Raw genomic sequence first — 13,922 nt, 5'->3', positions numbered from 1 at the left:
TGTAGTAAAATAGGCTTGAGAAAGAAAAGTAATCATTGAGGTGCTTTTGAAGAATCATGCAATACATTCGATGAGCAGAATGAATTCTAAGTATTCTTCTAACCAGCTATGTAATACAAATTACTTAACTGTTGTGAACCTCGGGTTCCTTAATTTAAATGGTTAAATGAGTGTTAAATGAAATGAACTTATTACAGTTACTTCCAGTTTTAAGAATCTCTAAATTTCTAAAAATCAGTCCATTCCATTAAGTTGTTACTTATTTTTCAGAAATTACTCATCTAATTGCAGTTTTAAAAAATCTTTTTTCCCCACTTCCTTCCCTCCTATTATAGTTTATAGTTAATTGTCCATCAACAGGTAAAATGAAAAAAATAACTTTAAACAGTAGTAATATTTGAATTTTGCTTCAGAAAACTCAACTGGGAAATCTCGATTCTTGCTACATTTTTCTCTTTAATGCTCTTTTCCCTGCTAGAAAACAAAATGCTAGTTTGTATCACAGCATGGCATTGTGGTAACATTTTTAAAATATATCTTCTTTTGTGAGTGTTTGCTTTGGGAAAGTACTTAGCTAGATGAGTGGTATGCTAAAGTATATGTGTTTTGTTTGTAATTTTGTCTTTGTAAACCTCGACATAGTAAAACTGCAAGATTCTTTTTGAAAGGAAATTGAGCTGCTCAATGTTAAAAGATGTTATTCACTTATTCCTTAGGTCTCTCAGCAAACATAAAATGACAATTTGCCCAAACATTTTCTGACTGAGCCAAATTAATAGATTTCCTTAGATTTATAAAATGGAGACAACCATAAATAACTAGTCTGAATATGACTCAGAAGAATTCATCTTTTGACAAGAAAGGAAAGTGTTTACATAATAAAAACAAGTCTAGAATGTTGAATTTTTTTTAAAAAAATTTTTGTAGAAGTTACAAATGTTAATGTTTCCCTATATAAAGAATAGAAAAATAGAACTGTATATGAAACCATGAAATTTCTTTATAGACAGCTTTTTTTAATAATTCAATTTTGTTCTAGTAAATTTGTTTATTTTTTTTTAACACGCATTGCTTTATAAATCATGTTGGGAGAGAAAAATCAGAGCAAAAGGAAAAATTATGGGAGAGATTAAAAAAACAACATCAACAAAAAGAAGTAAGCATAACATGTTCATTTACATTCAGTCTCCTTAGTTCTTTTTCTGAATGCAGATGGCATTTTCTGTCCAAAGCCTATTGAGATTGCTTTGGGTCATTGAACTATTGAGAAGAATCAAGTCTTTCATAGTTGATCATCTCACATTTTTGCTGTCATTGTGTACAATGTATTTCTAGTTCTGCTTATTTCACTCAGTATCAATTCATGTAAATCTTTCCAAACCTTTCTAAAATCAGCTTTTGGTCATTTTTTATAGAACAGTAATATTCCATTATCTCATATACCACAATTTGTTCAGCCATTCCCCAATTGATGGGCATCTGCTCATTTTCTGATTCTTTACTACTGCAAAAACAGCTGCTACAAATATTTTTGCACATGTGGGTCCTTTTCCCTCCTTTATGATTTCCTTGGGATACAGACCCAGTAATGGTATTGCTGGGTCAAAGGGTTTTATAGCCCTTTGAGCATAGTTCCAGATTGTTCTCCGTAATGGTTGAATCATTTTGCGACCCCATTGACAATACATTAGTGTCCCAGTTTTCCCACATCCCCCCCAACATTTATCATTATCTTTTCTTGTCATTTTAGCCAATCTGAGAAGTGTGAGATGGTACCTCAGAGTTGTTTTAATTTGTATTTCTCTAGTCAATAGTGATTTAAAGCATTTTTTCATATAGTTTAGATAGCTTTAATTTTGTAATCTAAAAATTGTTCATATCCTTTGACCATTTATTAATTGGGGAATTACTTGTATTCTTATAAATTTGTCATAGTTCTTAATATACTTTAAAAATGAGACCTTTCAAAGGATATGAACAGACAATTTCCAAATGATGAAATTGAAACTATTTCCACTCATAATATGAAAGAGTGTTCCAAATCATTATTGATCAGAGAAATGCAAATTAAGACAACTCTGAGATACCACTACACACCTGTCAAATTGGCTAAGATGACAGGAAAAAATAATGATGAATGTTGGAGGGGATGCGGGAAAACTGGGACACTGATGCATTGTTGGTGGAGTTGTGAATGAATCCAACCATTCTGGAGAGCAATCTGGAATTATGTCCAAAAAGTTATCAAACTGTGCATACCCTTTGATCCAGCAGTTTTATTTCTGGGCTTCTATCCCAAAGAGATACTAAAGAAGGGAAAGGGATCTGTATGTGCCAAAATGTTTGTGGCAGCCCTGTTTGTAGTTGCTAGAAACTGGAAAATGAATGGATGCCCATCAATTGGAGAATGGTTGAGTAAATTTTGGTATATGAACGTTATGGAATATTATCGTTCTGTAAGAAATGACCAGCAGGATGAATACAGAGAGGCCTGAAGAGACTTACATGAACTGAGGCTGAGTGAAATGAGCAGAACCAGGAGATCATTATATACCTCAACAACGATACTGTTTGAGGTTCTGATGGAAGTGGATCTCTTCGACAAAGAGATCTAACTCAGTTTCAATTGATCAAGAATGGACAGAAGCCGCTACACCCAAAGAAAGAACACTGGAAAATGAATATAAACTGCTCGCATTTTTGTTTTTCTTCCCGGGTTATTTATACCTTCTGAATCCAATTCTCCCTGTGCAACAAGAGAACTGTTCGGTTCTGCACACATATATTGTATCTAGGAGATACTGCAACATATTTAACATGTATAGGACTGCTTGCCATCTAGGGGAGGGGGTGGAGGGAGGGAGGGGAAAAATCGAAACAGAAGTGAGTACAAGGAATAATGTAAAAAATTACCCTGGCAGGTTCTGTCAATAAAAAGTTATTTTTAAAAATATATTTTTAAAAAAATGAGACCTTTATTAGAAACATTGGCTATAAAGATTTTTTTCCCAGCTTTGTACTTTCCTTTTAATCTTGTTTCTCTTGGTTTTGTTTGTGCAAAACTTTTTTAATTTCATGTAATCAAAGTTGTCCACTTTGCCTTTCATAATGTTCTTTAGTTCTTCTTTGGTCATAAATTCCTTCCTTCTCCAAAGATCTGATAGGTAAATTATTTTTTGTTTGTTTATGGCATCATCCTTTATACCCAAATCATTAATCCATTTTGACCATATTTTGGTATGGAGTGTGAGATGTGAGTCTATGCCAAGATTGTGACATATTATTTTCCAGTTTTCCCAGAAATTTTTGTCAAATAGTGAGTTCTTATACCAGAAGCTGAAGTTTGGAAGCTTGTCAAATACTAGATTACTTTAGGCCTTGATTATTGTGTCTAGATGTGTATCTAATCTATTTCACTGATTCACCACTCTGTTTCTTAGCCATTTAATGGTTTTTATGATTGTTGCTTTATAATATAGTTTTAGGTGTGGTGCTGCTAAGCCACCATCTTTTGTATTTTTTTTTTCATTAATTCTCTTGATATTTTTGACCTTTTATTCTTCCAAATGAATTTTGTTATTATTTTTTCTAATTCTATAAAATAATTTTTGTCAGTTTGATTGGCGTGGCACTGAACAGGTAGATCAACTTAAGCAGAATTGTCATTTTTATTATGATGCTATTATATTGGTATGTTTACAAATGTTTAGATCTAATTTTATGTGAAAAGTGTTTTGTAATTGTGTTCATATTGGATTTGTCTTGACACATAGACCCCCAAGTATTTTATTTTGTCTACAGTAATTTTAAATGGAATTTCTCTTTCTATCTCTTGCTGATGGGCTTTGTCAGTCATATATAGAAATGCTAATGATTTGTGTGGGTTTATTGTATATCTTGCAACTTAGCTAAAGCAATTAATTGTTTCCAGTAGGTTTTTGGATGATTTTCTAGGATTCTCTAAGTATATCATAATATTCTCTGCAGAGAGTGAGTTTTATTTCCTCATTGTTTATTCTAATTCCTTTCATTTCTTTTTCTTATTGCCAAAATCAGCATTTCTAGTTGGTATTCATAGTAGTGATAATGGGCATCCTTATTTTACCCCTGATCTTATTGGGAATGTGTCCAGTTTCTCTCCATTATAAATAATACTTGATGTTAGTTTCAGATAGATAATCTTTTATTTTTAGGAAAGCTCCCTTTGTCCCTATCTTGCTAGTGTATTTAATAGTAATGGTAGTTGTTTTTCGTCAGAAGCTTTTTCTGCATCTATTGAGTTTATCATATGATTTCTCTTGATTTTGTTATTGATATGGTCAATTATGGTAATAGTTTTCCTGATATTGCACTAGCTCTGTATCCCTGGTATAAATCCCATTTGATCACAGTGTATTATCTTGCTGATACATTGCTGTAATCTCTTTGCTCATAATTTATTTAAAATTTGTGCATTGATATTCACTAGGAAAGATTGGTCTGTAATTTTTTTGTTCTGTTTTGACTCTGCCTAGTTTAGGTATTAGTACCACATTATGCTTGGTAGAATTTATAATTCAATTTTAGTTTAGTGATAATTTCAATACTTTCTTGCTCCTTGATGTCATCTTTTGAAATTTCTTCTTTTTTTGGTTTATTTTTTAATGGTTTATTGGTGATCTTTTCTTCCTTTTTCTAAGTATTGCTGTCATTGCCTCCCTATAGTTTCTTCTGTCTTATAAGAAGTGTAGTCAGCAAAAGAGTTTTATGTTTCACTGGTATGATCAGTCTATACCAAAAGTGGGAAATATGTTTCATCTGTGACCTTAGCACTCATTGCAGGTCAGCTAAGTCTTTGATAATAACTTGACTTTATGTAATTTTAGTCATAGGTTGCTCTCCTAATTCTTGTTTAGTCTGAATCTGTTCATACAAGTTCTTCTAGGATTCTGAATTCATCCTTTTCATCATGTCATAGTGCAATAAGATTAAATTACATTCTCTTACCATAATTTGTTCCTTAATTAATTAGCATGCCTTTTGTTTCCAGTCTTTCCTGCACCAAATATTTTTATATACATGTACCTTTAAAATTGTTGAGATTTGCATTTATGATATTGCTAGTGATTTATTTTCTTTTCAGAAATGCCTTTTCATATATTTAAACCATTCATCTATTAGGGAATGGTTCTTGCTATATATTTGACCTGTTCCCTAACCCTTAAATATTGAACTTTTATCAGAGAAATTTGTTATCAAAAAAAAAAAAAAAATCCCTCTTTAAGTGATTCCCATCTAGAGCCAAGGCAGTGATTTTGTTTGTTCATAAAATAGCTAATTTTGTATTACTAAAATTGTTTATTTTATTTCCTATGATTTTCCCTATTCCTTGCTTAGATAAGAACTCTTTTCCTCTCTGTCCATGGTTATGAAGTCATCTCCTTCCTGGCCCCTCTTATTTATTATGTGATCTTTATATGTAGGTCACGTATCTTTTTAGAACGTATTGTTCTATGTGGTACGAAATGTTAGTCTTCTAAGATTTCTTTCCAGTTTTCCCAGCAGTTTTTGTCTCATAGTTTGTTTCTTATCTCAGTATTTGGAGCCCTTAGGCTTATTGACTGCTATGGTCTTGTGCTAGATTGCTTCTGCCTATCACATCTCTTCCGTTTTATCTTTAAGAATACCATTTGCACCACTACACTCCGTCTCCTATTTTTATCACATCTATTTTTGGTGACATTTGAATATATCCATTATATTTGAATCTTGGCACATGTCAAATGAAAAACATTATGACTAAGTTGTGACAGATTCTGTCTCATTTTAATTTTTTAATTCTTTGATTAGATATCCAGTTTAAATTTAGTATAAATAGTATATTTGTGCCTGTTTTCATATTAGAAAAACAATATAGAATCACTGGCAACATTTTTAAGTGATAGTTCTAAAACTTGCATTCTATGGTGTGAAACATTTGAGAACAGTATGCCTCTGAAGGATTCAGTAGTATTTATTTAACATTTTATTTCTCCAATTGAGTATATAATAAATTATATTTCAATATGTCAGTGACTTTTATGATTTCATTAACATGAGCACTACCAATGCATATTGCAATTCTTCTGACAGTGTATAAACTGTATATAGTATAGTAGTATAATAGTATAATAAAAAGATTTTGTGTGTATCACAAAGTAAACTCAAAGAAAAGTTGCTATAAGATGCTGTCATTAACTTAAAAGATGAAGTCATGAATATAGAAAATTCTGTTTTCTCTATCAGTCTATTTCTATTTTCACTTTCCCTGCAGTTTAATCTAAATTTAGAATGTGGTCTATTTGCCTACACTACAAAAAGATACTAAGTACATGAAAGGTCTGCTGTTCTGTACATAATAGAAACAGTCTAAAAGTTCCTTAAACCAAACAGTGTTATCAGTGATTTTATTGTCAAAAGAATTTTAGACTTTTTCTTTATCTTAAGTTGCCATCTTCTGGTAGAATGAAAATAATATTTTTCTACCCTACAGAGTAGTGTTTGAATTTTGTTTTTGTGTTGATACATAGCAAAGAGCTTCCAAAAACTCACTCACTCTCTCTCTCTCTCTCTCTCTCTCTCTCTCTCTCTCTCTCTCTTTTTCTTTTTTTTCTTTCTCTGTCTCTCTCTCTTTCTCTCTCTCTTCTCTCTCTCTTTTTCTCTCTTTTCTTTCTCTCCCTCTCTGTGTCTCTCTCTTTTTCTCTCGATTTCTCTCTCTCTTTCTCTCTCTCTCTCTCTCTCTGTATATGTGTATATATGTATTTGTATATTTATACATGCATATATATATATATATATACACACACACATGTATGTATGTATAAAACCCTTACTCATTTGAATGATTCTTGTTATCTGGCCTTCATTAAGCAATTGCTCTATTAAATGAAAAGTTTCTTTCATTGACCTTTTATGAGAACTTGGTAAAGAATTATGATATTGATTATTAGGAATTAATGAATAATTGTTATTAAAATCTGCTTATTTTTCTTCTATTCCTCTCTTCCTATTCTTTTTTCCCCTCAGCTCGAGATCACTCAGATTCCTCTGTGTTCTTTTATCTTTGGATTGTCTTCTATGTCATCAGCTCCTGCTATACTCTCTTCTGGGATCTGAAGATGGATTGGGGTCTCTTTGATAGGAATGCTGGGGAAAATACCTTCCTTAGGGAAGAAATTGTCTACCCCCAAAAGGTATGTACTTGTAATGCTCTTGTTTGTAAAAACTTTTATCAGGACATGATAAGGTATCAGAAATCATGTATTTAAATTTGAAAGAGATTAGGCTAGAGAGTCTTAATCTGGGGTCTGTGGATCAGTTTTTGAGATCCATAAAACTTAGATGGTTAAAAAAATTACATTCTTATTTCAATATCATTGATTTCCTTTACAATCTGCTGTGTTTTTTACATTTAAAATTATGATCCTGATTAGGGAGTCTGTAGATTTGTCTAGACTATAAAAAGGGTCTATAATGAGGGGAAATGGAGGGAATTAGAATAGTGGTTAATTATGGGAATTGAATGAGCCACTGACTCCATCACATGACTCAATTCTGGAACTAGCTTAGTTCTCTTTCTGTTCACTTATGGATCTAGTCCAAATTCTGTCTTATATAAGAGAAAATTTTGTTCTGTTGTGGGTATTGGGAAAATTGCATTGTTTGAAAGTTGTCTTGCTGCATGGCTAAGAAATTGGATCCCACGATTTGCTGCTTAGAGAGCCTTAACCAAGGACATGTTGACCAGCAGCCTAGTCAGATCCAAAGACGGATTCAGGAATTTTCTCACAGTTGTCCATCTCAAGCATATGTCATCTAAAAATTAACCCCATGTTGATCATTTATTTTTTCATGTTTCTTTGATTGTATACAGACACTTAAGAGAATTCAGGGAATTGCACCTGTTTCCTACTCCCTCTATCCACTCGGAAAGCCCCAAATTAATTAAATAATCTTAATTGATTGTTTTTAAATGTATATAAATCTGTTTTCCCCTGTATTCAGGGTCTAGGACTAAACTGAAGTGGTCTCATCCTGGTTTGTTAAGCAGTTGCCATTCATTGCTTAATAAATCGATAGCAAACCTTTATTTCCTCAGTCATTTCATCTTTCATTTGTTAAAATAGCAAAAAGTTGATCCAGGTCAATCTTTGTTTCTAGATTAGGAAATTTTTCCAAGTCACAAAAATAATAAGTAGCAGAATTAGGGTTGAAACCCAAATTGGGTTTTTTGTTTGTTTGTTTGCTGAGGCACCTGCGATTAAGTGACTTGCCCAGGGTCACACATTTAGGGAATGTATGTCAGTGTCTGAGGTCAGATTTGAACTCAGATCTTCCCAACTTCAGGGCTGGCGCTCTATCCACTGCGCCACCCAGCTGCCCTGAACCCGAGATTTTTTTTACTCCAATTCTACCTCTTTTTCCATTATATTATTTTACTTTTCACTAAAGCTTTCTTATTCTAGAGATCAAATCCTAATGCATCAGATATGATGAAAAGGCAAGTTGGTTTAACCAAAAAAACTTAAAAGTTCCCACAAAGCTCTTATAACCAATCCCATTACATCTACCAAACAATTGTAATATTCACTTAGAATTCATTATAACAGGATGTGATTTATATATTTGTCATAATCATGGACTTAGAGCTATGAGGGATCTCAGAGGTCATCTAGTCAAGTCCTTTCAATTTACATATGAAAAACCTGGGGTCCAAAGTGTCTATGTGACTTGTCCAAGGGGAAACAAGTTGAATAAATGGAAAAGCTGAGATATAAATTTAAGTCTTTTTGCATCACATCCAATAGTCTTTGGAAGAGCCCATAAAAATTTTATACAACTTCTTTGAGAAAACATTTAGAAATCACTGATTGAGTAAAAAAGGAATTGTTTTTTATTTTGGTTTTTAAATGGGTCTCTTTCCTGTGCTATGTCAGAATGCCATTAAAACGTCTACATTGTACTGTGAAGAATCTTCGAGCTGTGATGTTAATTGAAAGAGGGGGGCTATTTCAAATATAGATGAAGGATTAAAGATGGAAGAATCAACAGTGACTCTAGAAAGGCTGAGGAAGGTAAATTCACAGTAGTAAATGAGATAATATTTATAAAAAAGCATTTATCACAATGCCTGGTACATAGTAAATGCTATATAATTGTTAGCTATTAGTTATTAATAGCAATGAGAAAAACAGTAAGCAAGTTACAATAATAGGAATGCATCACCTTTTTAAAGATCTTTAAAGTTTACAGAGTGCTTTCCTCAAAACAAACCTATATAATACATATTATTTGATGATTGAAACATATTGATAAAGACTTTCTTAGCTTATTTTACTAATACTCATTGTCTAGATAAGAGGTTCTTAACCTTTTGTATGTGTCATGTACTCCCTTTTTTAATTTCATGAGTTTATGAACCCCTTCTCAAAAGACTGTTTTTGTATTATATTATTGATGAAACAATTAAACAGTTATTCAGTAATTGAAGAAATACTAAACTTCAGTTAGAAGTTAATATAAATAAAGATTTCATTTTTTCCCAATACCCCTTCACAGGCTCCTTTGAAATCTATCCATACACCTCTTACCAGATTAAAAACCTATGGTCTAGATCAGGAATACACTTTTGGTTCATTTTTTATTTTTTTAGTGGCTTACAAGAACTATTTTAATTGAATGAATGAATATTTTTCTATGGAAATTTCAGATATTCCCAAGTGCTGCTGTCAATTCATAGTAGTGATAATGCAAATTTATTCCTTAAAAGTCTACTGGAAATGATTTGAAGGAAAGGGAGAACACAATTCTTGCTTTATTTAACTATATAATTCAAAAGTCATTAATAAAATCATTCATTAATACCTACCTATTATATATCAAACATGGTACTAGGTGCAGAGGATACAACATAGACAAAAATAAGTATAATAGAACTTAAGTATAATAGAACATGTTCTAGACCAGGAAAAAATATTGACAACTAAGGGAGTTAAGACTTTGTGAGAAAAGCATCATCTGAGACAAATCTTGAAAAAAGACAAAAATTCTCAGAGGTAAGGAAGAAGGAAGAAAATACATTCTAGGCATGATGAATTCATGGAGGATATGAAATGAATGTTCAAGTTTGAGGAACAATTAGATCAGGAGAATATTGTAGATATAACCCACCTAAATTTAAACAATTTCTTTGTAAATTATAATTTTTCTTTATGTTCTTTCAGAAAAGGTGGTGGTATGGGCTAGACAGTATAGAGTTAGATGGTTTCAGACCTATTTGAAGTGCCAGGCCCAAATCGAAATCTTTAATGATTTTATATCAGCCTGGGAAAAAACCTGGAATGTTCCAAGGTTCTGTAATAAGCTTCTTAAATTGTTTCTTAGTTATTTTAATTAAGGCATGTATAGCTTGCTCATCAAATAGATGGATAGAGTCAGAGTTTTCCAAAAAGGATCTTAACAAGGAAGAATATGAAGATGAAACTCATTAGGGATAAAGATAACATCTTACACTTGGGTTCAGATAATCAACTTCAAAAGTATAAGTTGAAAGGTGAATGGTTAGATAGCAATTCTTCCACCAAAAAAAAAATCTAAGAATTTTAGTGGACTACAAATTTATTATGAACCAGCAGTGTGCTATGGCAGCAAAGAATGATAAAACAAAGTTGGGCTAAATTGAGAGGCATAGTGCGCAGAGCTAAGAAAGTGATGGTCCTCTCATACTTTGCCTTGTTGAGACCACCTCTAGAGGATTGTTTTCAGTTGTGCTCACAATGCTTAGGACGTTGATGAACTATAGAATATTCAAAGGAAAGCAACCAGAGTTATTAAGTGCTCTATGAGAATCACTTGAAGGAACTGGAGCATTTCCTCTTTTTTTTTTTTTTTTAAATAGCTTTTCGTTGACAAAACATACGTATGGGTAATTTTTCAACATTGACCCTTGCAAAAACTTCTGTTCCAACTTTTCCCCTTCTTCCCTCCATTCCCTCCCCAGATGGCAGGTAGTCCCATACATGTTAAATATGTTAAAATATAAGTTAAATACAATATATGTATACATATTTCTACAGTTATCTTGTTGCACAAGAAAAATTGGATTTAGAAAGAAGGTAAAAATAACCTGAGAAGAAAAACAAAAATGTAAGCAAACAATATTAGAAAGAGTGGAAATGCAAGCAAACAATATTAGAAAGAGTATGGTCCACACTCATTTCCAGTGTCCTTTCACTGGGTGTATCTGGTTCTGTTCATCACTGATCAATTGGAACTGATTTGGATACTCTCATTGTTGAAGATAGCCACTTCCATCAGAATTGATCTCCATATAGTATTGTTGTTGAAGTATATAATGATCTCCTGGTTCTGCTCATTTCACTTACCATCAGTTCCTGTAAATCTCTCCAGGCCTCTCTGTATTCATCCTGCTGGTCATTTCTTACAGAACAATAATATTCCATAACATTCATATACCACAAATTACCCAACCATTCTCCAATTGATGGGCATCCGTTTATTTTCCAGTTTCTAGCTATTACAAAAAGGGCTGCCACAAACATTTTTGCACATGTGGGTCCCTTTCCCTTCTTTAAAATCTCTTTGAGATAAAATTCCAGTAGAAACACTACTGGATCAAAGGGTATGCACAATTTGATAACTTTTTGAACATAGTTCCAAATTGTGGAGCATTTCCTCTTGAAAAAAAGACAAATTTTTCCCTCTCCCCACCTCTTCCCTTAGATGACAACAATCCAATATATGTTAAACATGTGCAATTCTTCTGTGCATGTTTTCACAATTATACTATACAAGAAAAGTCAAATAAAAACAGAGGAAAATGAAAAAGAAAACAAAAGGCTAGCAAAAAACAACCAAAAAAAGTGAAAATGTTATGTTGCAATCCACATCAGTTCTCACAGTTCTCTCTCTGAATGCAGGTGGCTCTTTCCATTACAAGTCAATTAGAACTGGTCTCAATCATCTCATTGTTGAATAGAGCCACATCCATCAAAATTGATCATTGCATAATCTTATTGTTGCCATGTACAGTATTTTCTTGGTTCTACTCACTTCACTTAGTTTATCAGTTCACGTAAGTCTTCTCAGGCCTTTATGAAATTATCCTGCTGAGTGTTGCTTATAGAAAAATAATATTCCATTATATTCACATACCATAATTTATTCAACCATTCCCCAATGGATGGAGCATTCACTCAGTTTTCAGTTTCTTGCCATTTCAAAAAGGGCTGCCACAAACATTTTTGCACATGTGGGTCCTTTTCCCTCTGTTATGATCTCTTTGAGGTACAGACCTAATAGTAACACTGCTGGATCAAAGGGAATGCACAGTTTGATAGCTCTTTGGGCATAGTTCCAAATCACTCTCTAGAATGGTTGGATCAATTCACAACTTCATCAACAATGCATTAGCATCTTAGTTTTTCCACATTCCCTCCAACATTCATCATTTTCTTTTCCTTTTATCTTAGCCAGTCCGAGAGGTACTTTCACATTATTCTTGTAAAGAACATAGAGAGATGTGGCCTAGACCATAATATAATGCAGATTGAAACTAAGCAGAGAAGTGACTCCCTAGGAGTCAGTGAAGGCCCAGTGTTACTTGGCTTTGGTTTTTTCCATCCCTTAGGTAAAGGGATAACTGACATACTTTATTAAATTTACAGATGATAGGAAGTGGAAATGTATAACCAATGCTGAACTAATACAGAATCCAAAGACTTAATCACATCTAAAGAAATTTAATCAGAATAATTGTAAAGAAAAATACTTTATAAGTCAAAACATTAAGCATTATGTTAGCTAATGTTATTATTCCTCATCTCTAAGTCGTAGATTTTTTAAATCTACGTAGAAATTTAAAATTTGTGTTTGTTATAGTAGCAGTCACTAAAAAAAAAAATTTAAGATCATTAGAGGGAAAGTGCAACACCCCTGACTGGTGTTGTGTGGGTGGTACACATATTACCTCACCGCTTAGGATTCTGGTTTCATTGGTGTGAATATTTCCTTCACCAACACAGATTCCCTTCTACAAATTAGTAAATGGTTGTGGAGATTGCTGAGGTGAAAAAATTCATTGCCATGTAGCTTACTTGGCAGTGATTATAAATATCATTATCTCTGTTTTTTAAGAGAGGAAACTGGATTTAGAGTGGTTGTGACTTGTCCACAGTCACATAAATAGTAAATAGTAGAATTTATAATCTGAAGTCTGATTGGAAGGCAGAATAAATATTTTCCAATTCTTTATTTCAGGAGGAGCATTCCTTTGGATTTCTCCATAATGCCCTTATCCTAGATAGCTTCCTTTCCCTCTAACACCTCCACCTTTTATCTTTTGTGTGGTCTTTCCCCATTAGATTATATGTTCCTTGAGAAACTGTCTTTTTCATATTTGTGTCTCTAGACCTGGCTTATAATAGGTATTGAGTAGTATTTATTGACAGCCTGACTCTACGCTCAGTGTTCTTTCTTTTCCACTAAGCTGCTGTGATTAAACCAATGAAGTGATTTCATCATTGTCCCTGAGAATTGCCTGGACATCTTCTAGACAGCTTAATTCATGTTGACTCCCAAACTTAGAAAATTAGGCTGCCTCTCATACCATGAAAAAAAAAAAAAATCCTATCTTTATCCAAATTAGAGAGATAATTTGCTGTGATAATTAAATGTACTTTTTTTGCCAAACAGATGTATTGTGTCAGCATTACTGAGGAGTGCTAAAAAGACATGAGCTGGAAGTCTTGGAGATAAGTCCCATTTTTGCTACATGCTAGTTTAGAAACTTTAAAGCAAGTTACTTAATATCTCTGAGCCTCAACTTTGATTTTCTGTAGAGCGATGCTACTACTTAAGTACCTACTGAAGATGTGAGGCAATGT

The 13,922-nt window shown here is 32.9% G+C and overlaps 1 protein-coding gene across 1 annotated transcript in view; it reads left to right on the top strand.

Annotated features, from left to right (window-relative positions):
• Window positions 1–13,922, top strand: part of XPR1 (xenotropic and polytropic retrovirus receptor 1) — a 200,546-nt gene that overhangs the window by 158,341 nt on the left and 28,283 nt on the right. Inside the window, exon 12 of the mRNA XM_051998838.1 lies at window positions 7,045–7,211. Within this exon, the coding sequence (XP_051854798.1) occupies window positions 7,045–7,211 (167 nt within the window). The remainder of the gene's footprint in view (window positions 1–7,044; window positions 7,212–13,922) is intronic.

The sequence above is a fragment of the Antechinus flavipes genome, chromosome 4, assembly GCF_016432865.1.
Source record: "Antechinus flavipes isolate AdamAnt ecotype Samford, QLD, Australia chromosome 4, AdamAnt_v2, whole genome shotgun sequence".
In the NCBI taxonomy this organism is placed as follows: domain Eukaryota; kingdom Metazoa; phylum Chordata; class Mammalia; order Dasyuromorphia; family Dasyuridae; genus Antechinus; species Antechinus flavipes.
The sequence above is the reverse complement of the archived record's forward strand: the minus strand, read 5'-3'. Positions and strand labels throughout refer to the sequence as shown.